This window comes from Mustela nivalis (genome assembly GCF_964662115.1).
Source record: "Mustela nivalis genome assembly, chromosome: 3".
Classification (NCBI taxonomy): Eukaryota; Metazoa; Chordata; class Mammalia; order Carnivora; family Mustelidae; genus Mustela; species Mustela nivalis.
Window position 1 is genome coordinate 88,346,184 of NC_139022.1, and position 16,750 is coordinate 88,362,933.

Consider the following 16,750-nt stretch of genomic DNA (forward strand, 5'->3'; position numbering starts at 1 on the left):
TTTTGATGAATGCTATTTTTTCATTTTTTTTTCCTTTTATGGTTATTGTGTTTAGTGTCCTGTCTTAGAAGCCTTTGCCTTTCTCAACTCAAAAAGATATTTTCTTATGTTTTCTTCTAAAAGCTGTATGGTCTTGGTCTTTATATTTGGATCTATAGTCTAAAAATAATTTGGGGTTATGATGTGTATTTGTAATTTCAATTCTATTTTCTTTCGCTTATTTGTCAACAATAGAAATGCACAATGAAATGTTTACAATGTGCAATGAAATGAAATATTAGCAGTACTATGCTAACACCACACTGACTGAATTATTGTAAATGCATAGTCTTGGACACAGGGAGTGTAAGTTCCTCCAACTTTGATCTATTTTTCAAGAGTTCTTTGGATATTCTAGGTGCTTTGTGTTTCTATCTAAATTTTAGAATTGCTATTAATTACTACAGAAAAATATGCTGGGCTTATGATTGCTATCATGTTGAATCTATAGATAGTTGAAGAGGAACTGATAAATTAACAATATTATTTTAACATTGAATATTGAATTCAATAGTGAATTTATGAACTATATATATATATATATATGCCCATTGATTAATGTTTTCTTTAATTTTCTCTAAGTTTTCTTTAATTTCTCTCAGCTATGTTTTGTAGTTTTAGGTGTTAGGTCTTGTGCTTCTTTTGTTAAATCTATTTTTGAGTAATTTTTTTTTGCAACTTTTGTAAATAAAAGTTTAAACTATAGCATTTTCAATTGCTTGCTTGCTCTAATATCCAAAAATACATAGATTTTTGTGTATTAAATTTGTATTCTGTGACCTTCCTAAATTTACTTAGTTGTCCTCTTAAGAACAACCGTTAGTCCTAATAGTTGTTTTTTAGATTGCTTAGGATTTTCTTGGTAAGCAGTTATGTTGTCTGGAAGTAGAAACAGTTTCTATCAATTGTTATGTCTTTTAATTCATGTTCTTGCCTTAATACACTGGATTGGCTCTTCAGTACAATTTGTACATGTATGAGTAAATTTATTTTTCTTTGCTCTATTAATTTGGTGAATTGTTTGATAGATTTTTATGTCAGATCAACCTTTTATTTCTAGTATAAACACCATGTGGCAATGATTTTTTATCTTTTTATATGTTATTGGATTTAGTTTCTAATTTTTTATTAAGCGTGTTTTCATCTATTTATTTTAAGGAATTCTGAATTGCAATTTTTTTTCCTGCCCTTTGTTTGACAAGTTTGGGTATTAGATTTACTCTGGCTTCTAGAAATAGAATCCCTGTATATTTTCAAAGAGATTGTAGGATTGGTATTATTTCTTCTTTAGAATAGATTTCACTACTAAAGCCACTCAGGCTTGGTATTTTCTTTGTGGAAAAAAAAAAGTTACAAATTCAACTCCTTTAGTAGATAAAGAGCTATTCACATTTTTAAAAAATTTTTATGTCTTCAAGAAACTATGGGATACTCCCATATACCATTTCTTGACAGAAAATTGATCATAACATTCTCTTACTATCCTGCTTAATATCTATAGGCTCTGGGTGATGTATGCTCTTTCATTTCTGATATTGATAATATGTGTTTTCTCTCTTTTTCTTGATCAGTCTTGCTTGAGGTTTTTTAATTTTATTAATCTTTTCAAAGAATCAACTTTTGGCTTTAGTACTTTTCTCTTATTTTTTTCTCTTTTATTAGTTTTTGCTCTTCTATTTATTATTTTTAAATTTTGGGTTTATTTTGCTTTTCTGTATTACCAAACTTGATTTTTTAAAAAATTTTCCTTAATTCAAAATCTTTTATCATTTACTTTGTGATTTCTCCTTTGACCTATGATTTATTTAGAACTATGTTAGTTTTATTTCCAATTATTTGATATTTTCTAGATTTTTTTGGTTATTGATTTCTAATTTCTACTATTATCAAAGAATACTATGTATGATTTAAATTTTTTAAATTAATTGAGATTTGTTTTATAGTATCATTTATTGTTTATGTTGGTAATGTGCTATCTATACTTGAAAAGGATGTGTTTTTTGCAATTGTTGGATACAGTGTTCCATAGATATCCATCACATCAAGTTGGCTGTTAGTGTTGTTTAAATCTTTTATATTCTTTCTGATTTTTTTTTTTTTTTTTTTTTTTTTGCTGTAGTTCTTCTATCTGTTACTGGGAGAAATATGTTAAAAACTCTATTATATGGCTTTGTTTTCTTTTTTGCAAGTTTTTCAAATTGCTTTTATTAGGTACCTATAAATTTAGGATTGCTTTGTCTTACTGTAGGAAGAAAAGAAGTATCTGAAAATAATTTACAAATTTAATAATTAGCATCTAGGTAATTTTTTTTTTAAAGATTTTATTTATTTATTTGACCGAGAGAGATCACAGGTAGGTAGAGAGATAGGCAGAGAGAGAGAGAGAGAGAGAGAGAGAGAGGGAAGCAGGCTCCCTGCTGAGCAGAGAACACGATGCGGGCTCCATCGCAGGACCCTGAGATCATGACCTGAGCCAAAGGCAGCGGCCCAATCACTGAGCCACCCAGGTGCCCCCAGCATCTAGGTAATTTTAAGCTTAGTGAATTTACCCTAAATTCATAATAAGCTTTCACTTCATAAAAGCTTTCACTTTTCACTGAAGGTAACTGGTAATGATGTGACCTAATGTTTAGAGAATCAATCATCTTAAATCTCTTTTCAAAATAATAACAGTACCTCTTCTGAAAACTCACTGTAGTTGAGTGGAGTGCCTGGATGGCTCAGCTGGTTCAGTGTCTGACTCCTGATCTCAGCTTGGGTGTTGATTTCAGGGTCATGAGTTCAAGACCTGTGTTGGGCTCCATGCTGGATTTGGATCCCACTTTAAAACAAAACTAAAAAACCCCTCTCTGTAGCTGAGGAAGCTGAACACATCTTCTGAAATGAAAAAGGGTGAAATGTATTCTTATTATTATCACATAGTATAGTAGTCTAAGGAATACAGCCATAGTATTTATATGTTCTACATATCAAATGCTACCTTACATAATTAAATTATGTTAGAATTGAGTAAACAAAACTCATGTTTTCTTTTTAAAACCTGGCACATAAAAAGCTACATTAAATTCTAAAGCATTACAGTAAAAAAAAAAAAAAAATGGGAAAAGAACTATACTGGATAGTAATGAAAAAAATCCCTGTAAAGTTCATTGAAATTTAGAGTAAGTTTATTTATAAGAATCTTACAAAAAATGAATATAAATACGTTGATTATTAGTTTAGGAATAAATTATTCTACTTATTACTTGTTATGTTTGCGGTAAGGAGAGCAAAAGGTATCATTAACTTAAGTCCAATAATAACATATCAAATTATATAGAAGTTCTATAATCTAAACATTGAAAAGGGAAGCAAACGTGGACTTAGGCCAGAGGAGGTAAACTGGCAGTTCAGGAACCAGTCTTTACTTACATAGATGTTTTCATCTCTAGTATTTTTGAAAACTTTGAGTGAGTTATCAAAAAACATTTTTTTATTTTAAAACTCTAGGTTTCCATCTTCTCATGAAAAAACAGTATTTGACAATATTGGGCCATTTTCTTGCATTATACAACAATCAACTATAACAATGATCTTTAATGCAATGTTCTTTCTAATTTACCATTGTCTCTAACACTCATTTGGCTTGTCTCTTTGATTTCACATACCTTCGATGAGATTTGTAATTTCTACTGAGATTAAGCATGTCATTTTATCCTTCTGCCTTATTTTCATTGTTAGAAATTATCTTTTTTTATTTCAAAAAGAAATTTTATCAGCATGATTAGAATAAAAGCAAAATATTTTAAACTTCATCAAACGAAGGTTGGACATAAAGTGTTTTTAAGTCATAATTTCAATCAGTAGTTACATATTTAGAAGTAACTTTCTCATGCAATGTTTCGAATAAAATAAATTAATACATATTATATCTTTCCAATATACTATGAGAGTATGATATTACTCTGCTTGTTTTTTAAAATTGCTACTATTTATGCCTATTTTTCAAATCAAGCTTAAGAAATACAAATTTCAGTGACAAAATGAAAATGATGTAGTTCTATTCACAAATAAAATTAGGTATTTTTAAATTATTCATGTTTAATGCTATATGTAATTATCTTTGATTTTGTAACAAGAATTATTCAAATTTAATGCTATAATTAATTTTACCTTTGATTTGCTTATCTCATAAAAACTTACCTCTACACTAAAGCCACATTCATGGAATACAGTTTGTTTAAAGTGGGTAGTAATTTAGAGGTTTTGTTTCGTTGTTGTTGTTGCTGTTGTTTTAAATAACTACCATATCCTTGCTTAAAGTAGAGTTTTTGTATCAGCTTCAGTTAATAAGTGACAAATGTTGTAGAAATTTCCCATTTGCTATATGAAGTTATTGTGCCAAGCCTCAAACTTTTATTTTCTTAGTTTTTTAAAAGTTTTTATTTCATCCATTTTTTTCAACATTCAGGTACCTCCACTGTGTTCCCTTTTGACCTAAAATATATTATTAAATATATACTGGAAATACCTGAACATATTAAACCTTAAAACTGTTCCACAGATCTTCTGTCAAGTTGCATAAACAATGAAAATAAATATCAAATTTTAGCAAAAGAGGGAAGAAACCTACACATCTGGGTATATAGTGAGTGAATGATGTCTGTATGAATTGTAAATTTACTGTGGTTAATATGGAATCACTGTTTCTTAAAAGAACCACTCCATTTATTTCTTTTCTGCTGTATTTGTCCAGGTGGGGTAAAACCTTGTGCATTAAATTGCTTGGCTGAAGGTTACAACTTCTACACTGAACGTGCCCCTGCAGTGATTGATGGGACTCAGTGCAATGCGGACTCACTGGATATCTGTATCAATGGGGAATGCAAGGTTGCTCCAATTTTGAATTTTACTCCTTTGGTCAGGGGTGCTTTTGAGACTTTTGTCTTTTTTCTCAGATGGTTGCTCCTAATTAATACTATGCTCAGTTTTAATAAAGAGAGCTACATTTTAGAGAAATTCAGTTTCCAATTAGGTTAACAATACACATCGCTAAAGGTAGACTAGCCTATTCATATTCAAACATTATGTAGATACGATTTATTTTGGTGTTCCAGTTATGTATGTAGTAATTGCTAGAACTCTGAATATATTTTGGACTTTAATTTCTGTTATTCTGTTACGTTTATAAACAGATTACAAAGATGATAGGAAGAGAGAGGGAACAAGGATTTAGCTCATATTCATATGGCTACCACATGTTTTCATTGGAAGGTTGTTTAATACATTTCATAGCATAATTTTTCCTCGAAGTGTGAAACAGCTAAGTTCCTCCTACTTTGTCTCTTTTTGAAGCATTTGAAGCACAGTGGTTTTCATTATAGAGTTAGTCTTTACCTTACTAAAGCATTTTCTTTAGAGAATTAGCCAGACTAGTTGAGAATTTTAAGAGCAAATCCATGCTATTTTCCTAGACCTGTGTATAAAACTTAACCATAATAAGAAAAGCCATAAAAACCACTGTTCTCATAACTTTTTTCACTGTTTGTTTTTACTTTATATTAAGGAGAAGCACAAAACTAAGTCTCAGAAACTGAGAAAGAAGTGATAAAAACACTATCTGTTTTGTGTCATAATTTCTTGTGAAAGTTTCTGTCCTTCAGGCTACTTGATTCTCAATATACCGGATGATCCTATGCATGTGTGTTATTTCTATGACAGTATTAAAATTCTGGGGGGTAGCAAAGACAAAAGTACAGGTTTTATTCAGAGATCACATGCCTGATATCAATGGCTAAAGGAAATTATACAAATTCAAATGCCAAAATATGTACCAAAAATATATAAAAATCCGTATTTCTGTGATTAAATGCAAAACTGAAAGGTAGAATTTCAGCTCCCAAGATCGTATACTTACATGTCCTTGTTTTCATGACAATTTTATTCAGCTGGTGGAAATAGGTATTTATTTTTAAAGGTTTACCCTGTTTTGAATTCTGTAACTAATCCTTGACACTAACAATTGGATATCCAAAAGCATCAGTGATTTAGAAAGGTCAAACCATAATGCTCAGTCACAACTCCTGCTGTTATAACCCTATGTAGGACAACAGGACAACATGGTATTTTTCTTAATTATTGCATTTCTGTTTTTTTTTTTTTTTAAGATTTTGTTTATTTATTTGACAGAGAGAGACACACAGCAAGAGAGAGAACACAAGCAGGGGAGTGGGAGAGGGAGAAGCAGGCTGCCCACTGAGCAGGAAGCCTGATGCAGGGCTTGATCCCAGGACCCTGGGATCTTGACCTGAGCTGAAGGCAGTCGCTTAACCAACTGAGCCACCCAAGTGCCCCAAATCTTGCATTTCTTGATTGAAGGTATAAGTAAGAGTCCATTGCCAACAAATTATAATATTTTAAGATTTGGAGCATGGATTCTATAAATGAAAAAGAAACCTAGGTTAGAAATACAGACATACATTCCTGGGGAATCAGAATTCTTTTCCTTTAAACTTATTTGTCGAGAAATGTTAGCTAAGAAATTACTGGACTGGGAAGGAAAAAGTGGAAAGAGGAAAATACTTCCTGTTTTGATTTCCTTTACTGGAAAAACAAATAAATGAATAAGTTATATTTATTTGGTTAGTTACAGTTCCAAGTGTTCCTCTTTATGACATACTGAATATTTTTCTCTGTTTTCAGCATGTAGGTTGTGATAATATTTTGGGATCTGATGCTAGGGAAGATAGATGTCGAGTCTGTGGAGGGGATGGAAGCACATGTGATGCCATTGAAGGGTTCTTCAATGATTCGTTGCCCAGAGGAGGTGAGTGTGTAGAGAGAACGCTTCTTCACACCTCTGTTGTCCTGGGAATAGCCAAAACAGTTGATTTCTTTCCCACCCCCTTTTAAAATTTTTTTTTTATTTAGGCAGACAGTGTTTTTTCCCCAAGTTGCTTTTAGTCTCTTAAATATGATCCATGTAAGATATTTTAAGGAAATATTGTTCCCTTTCTACTTGACTTCATTTAGCCGTGTTTCCCTCAGATCTGAATTCCCACAGAGTTTTGATGGGAGGAGCATGTGTTGAGGCAAAAAAACATGAACCAGTATTATACATTTTGAGGCTTTAAAGACTATCTTGAGCTAGTTTAGAGAAAAAGAAAAATACTCTAGATGTGTTCATGAACCCAAAGGGGAATTTGCTTATATTGCATAATTTATAAAGTGCTAAGTCGAAGAAAGATTTGAAGAACAAGGAAACTTATTACTGAATGGTTACTAAACACGCATTTTCTGACCAAAGCTGCTCATGCTGCTTATTCCTGGCTATCTTCTGTGTTTCAGGCTACATGGAAGTAGTCCAGATACCAAGAGGCTCTGTTCATATTGAAGTCAGAGAAGTTGCCATGTCGAAGAACTATATTGGTGAGTAGCGTATTTTGCTAGATTTTTAGAAATTACTGAGGAAAAGCAGCACATTATCTTGAAGGAAAACAATATTGCTTGGATAGAACACTTTCATGGTAAAATCAAGTTTTATAAGACCACACTGAAGAGCTAAACAAAAAATTAGTGGTTTATAACTTACTCTTCACTGGGTTAGTTATTTGATTTTTTGAAAATCAATTTTAATGAGATATTTATATATGACAAAATGCATTTATTATAAGTATACATTTCAGGGGTGCCTGGATGGCTCAGTTGGTTAAGTATCTGCCTCTGGCTCAGGTCATGATCCCAGGGTCTTGGAATCGAGCTCCACATCAGCTCCCTCCTTTGTGGTCTCCCTCTGTGCTCTCTCTCACTCTCTCCCTAAGCAACTAAAATCTTTTAGAAAAAAGTAAGTGTAAAAAAAAAGAAAAAAGTAAGTGTACATTTCAGAGTATTGACAATTATATATACATAGAAGTTATAATATATAAATATATAAATAACAACATAAGTATTAATTACTATAAATACATGAATTATTACTTTAAATATATATTACTAAATTTAAATCTATTTATATATAGATATACACCACATATTTTTATATTTATATATTTATGTATATATATAAAACACCACAGCCAAGACACAGCATTTCCGGGACATTCTCTTATTGGCCTTTGCAGTCAATTTCCCTCAAACTCAGCCTTAGGTAAACACTAATTTGTTTTCTGACATTATGTATTTTCTTTTTATTTGTTCTGAAATTTCACATGAATGGGACCATAAAGTCTGTACTCTTATGTCTGTGTTTTTTTCATCCAGGATGTTTTTGAGATTTATCTACATTTTTGAGTAATAAGTTGAGTGTATTTAAGTTCACACCTTTATATTGCCAAGTAATTTTCCATTGTGTGGACATACCATAATTTGTTATATTGACTCACTTGATGGATATTTGAGTCATTTACAGTGTTTGACTCTTACGAATACAGCTTCTTTGAACACTTAGAGACAAACATTGTGTAGACATATATTTTCATTTCTTAAAGATAAAATCCTAAGAGCAAAATGGCTAGGTCATATGGTATGTACATGTTTAGTTTTATAAGAAATTACTAAACTGTTTTCCAAAGTGGTGGTTATCATTTATATTTCTACAAGTGCTGTAGAAGAGTTTTGGTTGCTTTATATTCTTGTTAATACTTGATATTGTTGACCTTTTATTTTATGATGTTTTAAAGATTTTATTTACTTATTTGAGAGAGAGAGAGAGAGAGAGAGAGAGCTTGAGAGGGGAGAAGATCAGAGGGAGAAGCAGACTCCCCATGAAGCTGGGAGCCTGATGTGGGACTTGATCCTGGGACTCCAGGACCATGACCTGCACAGAAGGCAGTCACTTAACTAACTGAGCCACCCAGGTGCCCTATTGTTGACCTTTTAAATTTTACCCTTATAGGTATCTTTTTTTGTGAAGTGTCTCAACAAATATTTTGCTTACTTTAATTTTTTTTCTCTTAATCGAATTAGGAGTTCTTTGTATATTTTAAATACATGTCTTTGCTCAAATATATATTTTATGAATATCTTTTCCAGGTCAGTGGTTTGTTTATTCCTTTTCTTAATGGGTCTTTTGATTTTCACAAAATCAAATTTATTTATTTGTTTATAGTTTATGCTTTTTTTGTCTTGCCTTAGAAATTTTGCCTTCCCCAAAGTTGCAAATATTTTCTTCAATGTTTCTTCAAGAAATTATAGTTTTAGGGTGCACCTGGTGAGCTCAGTTTAAAAACTGTCTGACTCTTAGTTTTGGCTCAGGTCATGATCTGAGGATTGTGAGATGGAACTCTGCAACTGGCTCCACACTCAGCCCAGAATCTGGTTGAGATTCTCTCCCTTTCCTCCCTTCCCTTCAGCCCCTCCCTTCTCACTCATGCTTACTCTATCCCTCTCTCTCAAAGTGAAAAAACAGTGAATTACAGTTTAGCTTTTATATTTAGATATATGACCCATTTTGAGTTCTTATATAAGGTATAAAGTAAGGGTTCAGTTTGTTTGTTTGTTTTCATATAGATATTCAGTTACCATAGCACCATTTGTTGAAAAGACCATCATTTCCCCCATTGAATTACCTTGACATTTCTGTTAAAGGTCATTTAAACATGAATGTATGGGTCTCTTTTTGTTCCCTTCCATTGATATATATGTAGGTGTCTTCCTTAAATCAAAACTATATTGTATTAATTAATAGAGTTTTCTAGTAGAATTCTAAAATAGGAAGCATTAGGTTCTCAAATTTGTTCTTCTTTCTCAAAATAATTTTTGCATATCTAGGTCCTATACATTTCTGTATGCAGTTTAAAATAAACTTGTCAATTTCTGCAAAAAGAGATTATATGGAATGTGTAGATCAATCTGGGGAGAACTGCTATCTTAAAGATATTATCTTCCAGTACACGAAAAGATTTACCTATATATTTATTTAAGTCTTTATATTTGTTCACCAGTGTTTATTTTTCAGTGTATGGGTCTTGCACCCATTTTTTCTTAAGTCTACCTTTACATATTTCATGCTTTTTGATGTCATTATAAATGGTATTGATATTTTAATTTCATTTTTGAAAGATTTATTGTTATGTAGCAATACAATTGCTTTCTTTTTGTATTGATCTCATGTCCTGTGATTCTTTCAATCCATGAGAGTGGAATATCTTTTAGTTTGTGTTCTTTTCAGTTTCTTTCACCAATGTTTTATAGTTTTTTAGAGCACAGGTCTTTTACCTCTTTAGTTAAGATTATTCATGGGTATTTTATTCTTTCTGATGCAGTTGTAATTGGGATTGTTTTCTTTTTTCTTTTTTTTTAAAGATCTTATTTATTTATTCATCGGGGGTGGGAGGAGGCAGACTGGCAGAGGAGGATGCACGCTCCCCACTGGGCCAAGAGCCTGATAAAAGACTCGATCCCAGAAGACCTGAGCTGAAGGCAGATGCTTAACCAACTGGGCCACCCAGGCATCCCTGGGATTGTTTTCTTAATTTCTCTTTCTGCTACTTTGTTATTGCTGTATAGACACATTACCAATTTCCGGGTACTAATTCTGTATTCTGCAACTTTACTGAATTCTTTTATACTTCTGATAGTTTTTTGGTGGAGTCTGTAGGATTTTCTATATATAGTATCATGTCATCTGCAAACAATGACACTAACTTTTCAGCTTAAGAACAACTGATTCAAAAGTTTTATGAGTTTTCCAGTTGTTTACTGTTGGAGGGCACGTTCAATACCAGTTATCTCAACATGGAAAGAAGTGGAAATTCTTTTTATTTGATATTTGATCCTTTAAGACAAATTTAGACTCTTCAGAAACCTCTAGTGAGACCTGGATGAGTTCTTATTCCCTTGGAAATAACCCCTTGCTTAAATATTTTTAAAGATAAGACCACATCTAGAATGCTTCTTTAGATGGAACATTAGTATTATCAGGCTCTTCCTTCCTTTATTTAAGAAAACTTCTTTATTAGGGCACCTGGGTGACTCACTCAGTTAGGTGTCCGAACTCTTGCTTTCACCTCAGGTCATGATCTCATAGGTCATGAGATCAAGTCCTGTGTGGGGCTCCACACTGAGTGGGGGAGTCTGCCTGGGGTTTCTCTCCCTCTGCTCTTACCCCCACTCTCTGTCTCATTCTTCCTAAAATAAATGAGTAAATTTTTTTTAAAAACCACCTCTTTATTTTTATGCCGTAATTTTGGATTCTTTTCCACATCAAAAGACTAAAAAATAAGAATCCTAATATCAGATTTTTCCCTTTGATAATGCTCTGTCTATAAAGTCACATCTTCCTCCCTTATTCATTCCTTTTTAAATACTTTGTGTTTTTCTGAATTTATTATAGTACCAGCAAAAGTGAGTTAAGATCCTTTCATTAAGTAGTTGAAAAAATGGAAAGTGAGAGTTAAAATTGAAGGAGAATTCAGAGCTACTGGTGATGGATGGAGGAGGCTTGTTTTAATTTTTGTTTTCAATATTTCATATCATACAGTCTCAGATGTCCTTATATAGTCAAAGTACTTTCAATGTGTTAAGTACAGAAAACTGGTTGACAAATCCCAAAAGATTAGTTAGACTTATTTTTGACAATTAAATGAATTTTCACAACATATCTGGAGTCAAGAAAGTACAAGTAACTTGCTAGGCAGACAGGGTTGGAGGTATGGAAATGGTATATAATATTAAGGACAAGTGGTAGAGGTCCAGAGAGTCAGAGACTCTATGTGCCATGACCTTTTTAGTGCTTTTGAGCTGCTTGTTCATCTGGCCTGAGAAAATTTTGTGTGTGTGTTTTTTAAAGGTTTTTGTTTTTGTTTTTTGTTTTTTTAAGTGTACATGCATGCACAGGTTGAAGGGGAGAGGGAGACAGAGAGAGAGAGAAGACTCTCTCCTGAGCATGGAGCCCTGTGTGGGGTTTGATCTCACAACCCTGAGGTCATGACCTGAGTGAAAGTCAGGTCATGACCTGTCCTGACCTTGGTTCATGACCTGAACCAAGTCAGATGGTTAGTCAGCTGAGCCACCCAAGCACCCCTGTGATAAAGGTTTTGAAGAAGCTAGTATGTTAACAAAAAATTATGCTGACAAGTTTGTCATTGTCAAAGCATGATCATTATTATTAAAATTATCATCATCCTATTTATTTATGGGAGTTTTTATATAGTAGTGCTGATAGTCCTTTTTCTTATCACATATTTATAAAACTTTCTTAATAAAACTTTTTAATACATTATTTTTCTACAGAGGTTTAAAAAGTTATGCATGCATATTTATTAGGCTTATTCTTTATAGTTTGTGAGGTTTTTTTTTTTGCTATGCTTAGAAAACCTTTTCAGGGTGCCTTGGTGGCTCAGTGGGTTAAGCCACTGCCTTCGGCCCAGGTCATGATCTCAGGGTCCTGGGATTGAGCCCCACATCGGGCTCTCTGCTCAGCAGGGAGCCTGCTTCCCCCTCTCTCTCTGCCTTCTGCTCTGCCTACCTGTGATCTCTCTCTCTCTCTCTCTCTTTGTCAAATAAATAAATAAATAAATAAATCTTTAAAAAAAAAAAAGAAAGAAAGAAAACCTTTTTATACCCTAATATTACTTTTTTAAGTTCTTCCATATTTTCTTTCTAACATTTTATTATTTAACTATGTATACATTTAAATATTTACCCATCTGGCATTTATTCTTTCTCTCTTTTTAAAATTTTGTTTTTATTCAGGTGAAATTGATATAATGTAGAATTTAATAATTTTTTAAAAGTATTTTATTTATTTATTTATTAAAGATTTTATTTATTTATTTGACAGAGAGAGAGATCACAAGTAGGCAGAGATGCAGGCAGAGAGAGGGGGAAGCAGGCTCCCTGCTGAGCAGAGAGCAGGATACTGGCCTCTATCCCAGGACCCCTGAGATCATGACCCTGAGCCGAAGGCAGAGGCTTAAACCACTGAGCCACCCATGTGCCCTCTTTATTTATTTTGAAAGAGAGAGTATACAGGGAGAGGGGCCAAAGGGAGAGAATCTTAAACAGGCTCTGTGCTGAGCACGGAGCCTGGTATAGGACTCAATGTCAGGACTCTAAGATCATGACATGAGCTGAAATCAAGAGAGTCAGATGCTTAACTATGTCACCCAGGTGCCCTGGGTTTATTTCTTAACTGTTTGGCTCCATTTTTCTGTCTGTCTGGGTGCCAGTACCACAAGTCCACTTCATCTCATATTCATGTAATTATAATTTTAAGTTTTAGGCAAGAAAGTCTGCTCCCTACTCTTACTCTCATCCCCAATTATTGCTTTTCTTATAATTTCCCTTGCTAGTTTCATGTGTTTATTCCTCCAGATAAAGCGTTCATTTCTTTTTATTACTATCATTGATAAATACTTAACATCTTCTTGGCATTCACATGCAAAATTACATGTTAATTTGTACTTAAGCAAATGGCCAAGAATCCTATCTCCAAGTGGAAATGAATTGGATACTCATTGTACACTCCAGTGCAGTTAATAAGTGACATTGTGGTAAATGAAGTTTTACATTTTTAGATAGACCTTTTTTTTTTTTTTTAGCTTTGAAATCTGAAGGAGATGATTACTATATTAATGGTGCCTGGACTATTGACTGGCCTCGGAAGTTTGATGTTGCTGGGACTGCTTTTCACTACAAGAGACCAACTGATGAACCAGAATCTTTGGAAGCTCTAGGTCCCACCTCAGAAAATCTCATTGTCATGGTAAATGTGTCTTTGCCACTTAACTTTTTCCATTTGTGATCTGCCTTGTGAGGTACAGAGGGGCAGGCTTTATTATCTCTGTTTTACAGGTGGTGATATTAAGGTTAATAAAGGTAAAATGGTTTACCCAAGGGTATCAAATCTGTGTAAGGTTAAGGCCATATTGCTCCTTCCATATGACTGATCTTTTCAATGCCTGCTTAAATAGTATTTTTAAAGCCAAACAAGGCATTTAAGAGAAATGATTCTAAATTACCCATGAAAATGGAAGGAGAAAATTCAATATCATTGTGTGTGTTCTACAGGTTATCTTAAATTTCCTATAAGACTTACTTTATGACATTTTCTTCTTCAAAAGAAATAATAAGTATTTGAATGAAGCCTCATTGTATTTTAATTATCTTCACCAGTTGTTTTCAATGGCAGGTTCTCCTTCAGGAACAAAATTTGGGAATTAGGTATAAATTCAACGTTCCCATCACTCGGACCGGCAGTGGAGACAATGAAGTTGGCTTTTCATGGAATCATCAGCCTTGGTCAGAATGCTCAACTACTTGTGCCGGAGGTAAGACACACACTAGGCAGCCCACCCAGAGGGCAGATGGAAAGCAAAACATATTCTGAGCTATGCTTTGTGTTTGCTAAAGAAGCTAATTGGAAACATTTCTTGCAGGTTTGCTTCAAGCTGTAATTTAGCAAAAGAAACTTTGCTTTAATTATATTATATTCCATTTGTTTTTAACCTCATGTAATTTGTACAGATTTGTTGGTAAAATACATCTTGGCACAATGAGTGTCTCTGCTGGTGCTTCTCCCAAGACTATCTTGAAGGTGGGCTGTTTGCTTTTCATGAACACATTCTTGGTAAAGAACATCATGAGTTTTAAATAAGAAAATGAGCAAGAATCAGACGGCACAGATTCAACTTCTTGTAATGGGGGATGAGAATGTATGTCTGTGTGCCTGTGTGTTTGTGTTTGTGTGCTTGTGTGTTTCCCACAAACCTGTTCAAACTCCCTTCTCCAGCCATCACAGTTAAGGGGCTATATACTGGGATACTACGATAACTCCTGGTGTCTGGGTCTCTGGGTTAATGGTGTATGCTGACCCCATTATAGTCCCTCAGAGAGGTAGCTGCTAGGCGGTGGTTGGTGATGTGTTGGTTGTCCCATGTGCGTTTTTCATGGGTGCCTTTTCCCCACAATTTACTCTATTCCTAATCCTCCTCCCTCTAGTGGCCACCAATGCAATTCTTTACCTCTGGCTGGGAGAGCAGGACAGTTGGCTTCCTTCAAAGCCAACACCCTTGCTGCTGCATGGACTGGTGAGTAGAAGTGCTGTGCAAGCAGCATCTTCCTTCTCTCTGGAGACTAAATGCATCGCCTCCACCGTACACCTTGGTCCCAATAGGCAAGGAAACAAACCTATCCCTCAGGCCTAGGCTTGCTTAGAGCACCTCACCATTCCAAAAGCAAAGATTCATTTTGAATAGTGATATTTAGAACGGGAGAAATAGAAATAAGGTGAATCATCCCATTTTACCCCATTTCCAGTGTATTAACTATTTTCCCTTTCTAAACTGCTCAGAAACATATGATTGGATCTGGCCTTTACCCTATTTTGTCTTTTACTCATTGAATTTCTAAAGTCCTCTGATTCTTGAGGCTCGAGTATTTTCATGAAATGATTATTATATAATATTCAGTATTTTTAGAACCATTCACAAATAAATCATTGATTAGCTACTCCAACTTTAGTAGTAAACATGATATAAAACATCAAAAAAGCAAATTAATAATACTGTCTTGTCCTGTGTGAAGTGTCATGAAATATGGTTATAATTTGTGGCATATTTTATTTTTAAAAAGATTTTATTTATTTACTTGACAGAAAGAGAGAGCACAAGTAGGCAGAGAAGCAGGCAGAGAGAGAGGGGAACTAGGCTCCCCGCTGAGCAGAGAGCCCAATGCAGGGCTCAATCCCCAGACCCTAAGATCATAACCTGAGCCAAAGGCAGAGGCTTAACCCACTGAGCCACCCAGGTGCCCCAATTTGTGGCATATTTTTAAAAGATCTCTAATTCCAATCCATTTTATGTGTGAAATGGCTAGTGATTTATAATGTAAAGTTATTAAAACTGTAAGGCATTGCTATATATTTTAATAAAATAAAGGATATTTGAAACTAATTGTTCAATTGAATGCCACTGTATTATATTTTAGTGGCACTTATACATATATATTTCTTGTTCCAATTAAATTCATTTTTATTCAAGCTACAAATTAACTTATCTCTTTCATATACCAAAAAAGAAAAAAAGCCTTCATGACAGCAATACATACATAATTCAGGCTCTGAAGTATAAGGTAGGATAAAGTTATTAAGGAAGAGTCAAAATAAAGTTTAGGAAATCTAATGAGGAAAGTCTAAATGTTGAGGATGATTAGCTTGGAGAAGGGAAGGCTGAGGGAAAGTATATTAGTATCTTGAAGTCTATGACAGAATGTTGAATGAGAAATTCTTAGTGCCTGTATGCCTTTGTACTAAAAATTGCTATATTTGGGGATGGTTTAGATACAGTGTTGTCGGAGGCCAAGGAGGGATTAAGTGAATTCTCAGTGTTCCTTCTAACCCTATGATTCTTTTGTTCAAAAAGGAGAGAGTCTGACAAATAGGGCGGGTGTTAGGCCCATGAGAACTGAATTTAGAAGAAAAGCTGTGATTTTATTAAAGATATATGAAAAGTCTAAAGGAGTATTTTTCATAACACTCGCATTGGGAAATCATCATATAAAAATGATTTCTTGTGGTAGAGAATAAAATATAAAGAAAAGCAAGGATAGAGAAAACCCCCGGGAAGGAGAATTTTCTCTGTTGTTCTCTGTTCTGGAGCTTACTGATTGTAGATATTTGAGGTGGTTCTTGAAATTGGAATTTTGCTCAGTTGTACATGATTATGACAACAGGCATGAGGCAGTCTCGAGGCCATTGTCTTCTTTGGAAGAGAGATGTATAGTGCTTGGAAGT

At 33.8% G+C, this 16,750-nt stretch overlaps 1 protein-coding gene across 5 annotated transcripts in view; it reads left to right on the forward strand.

Annotated features, from left to right (window-relative positions):
- ADAMTS6 (ADAM metallopeptidase with thrombospondin type 1 motif 6) overlaps positions 1-16,750 on the forward strand; it is a 307,097-nt gene that overhangs the window by 237,393 nt on the left and 52,954 nt on the right. For 4 of the 5 annotated variants that reach the window (XM_082723084.1, XM_082723083.1, XM_082723085.1 and 1 more), the window contains 5 exons: positions 4,775-4,908; positions 6,721-6,844; positions 7,366-7,446; positions 13,560-13,723; positions 14,150-14,288. In XM_082723084.1, coding sequence (XP_082579210.1) covers positions 4,775-4,908; positions 6,721-6,844; positions 7,366-7,446; positions 13,560-13,723; positions 14,150-14,288 — 642 coding nt within the window. Of the gene's footprint in view, positions 1-4,774; positions 4,909-6,720; positions 6,845-7,365; positions 7,447-13,559; positions 13,724-14,149; positions 14,289-14,958; positions 15,048-16,750 lie in introns of all 5 variants that reach the window. The other variant, XR_014309548.1, reaches the window with a different exon arrangement.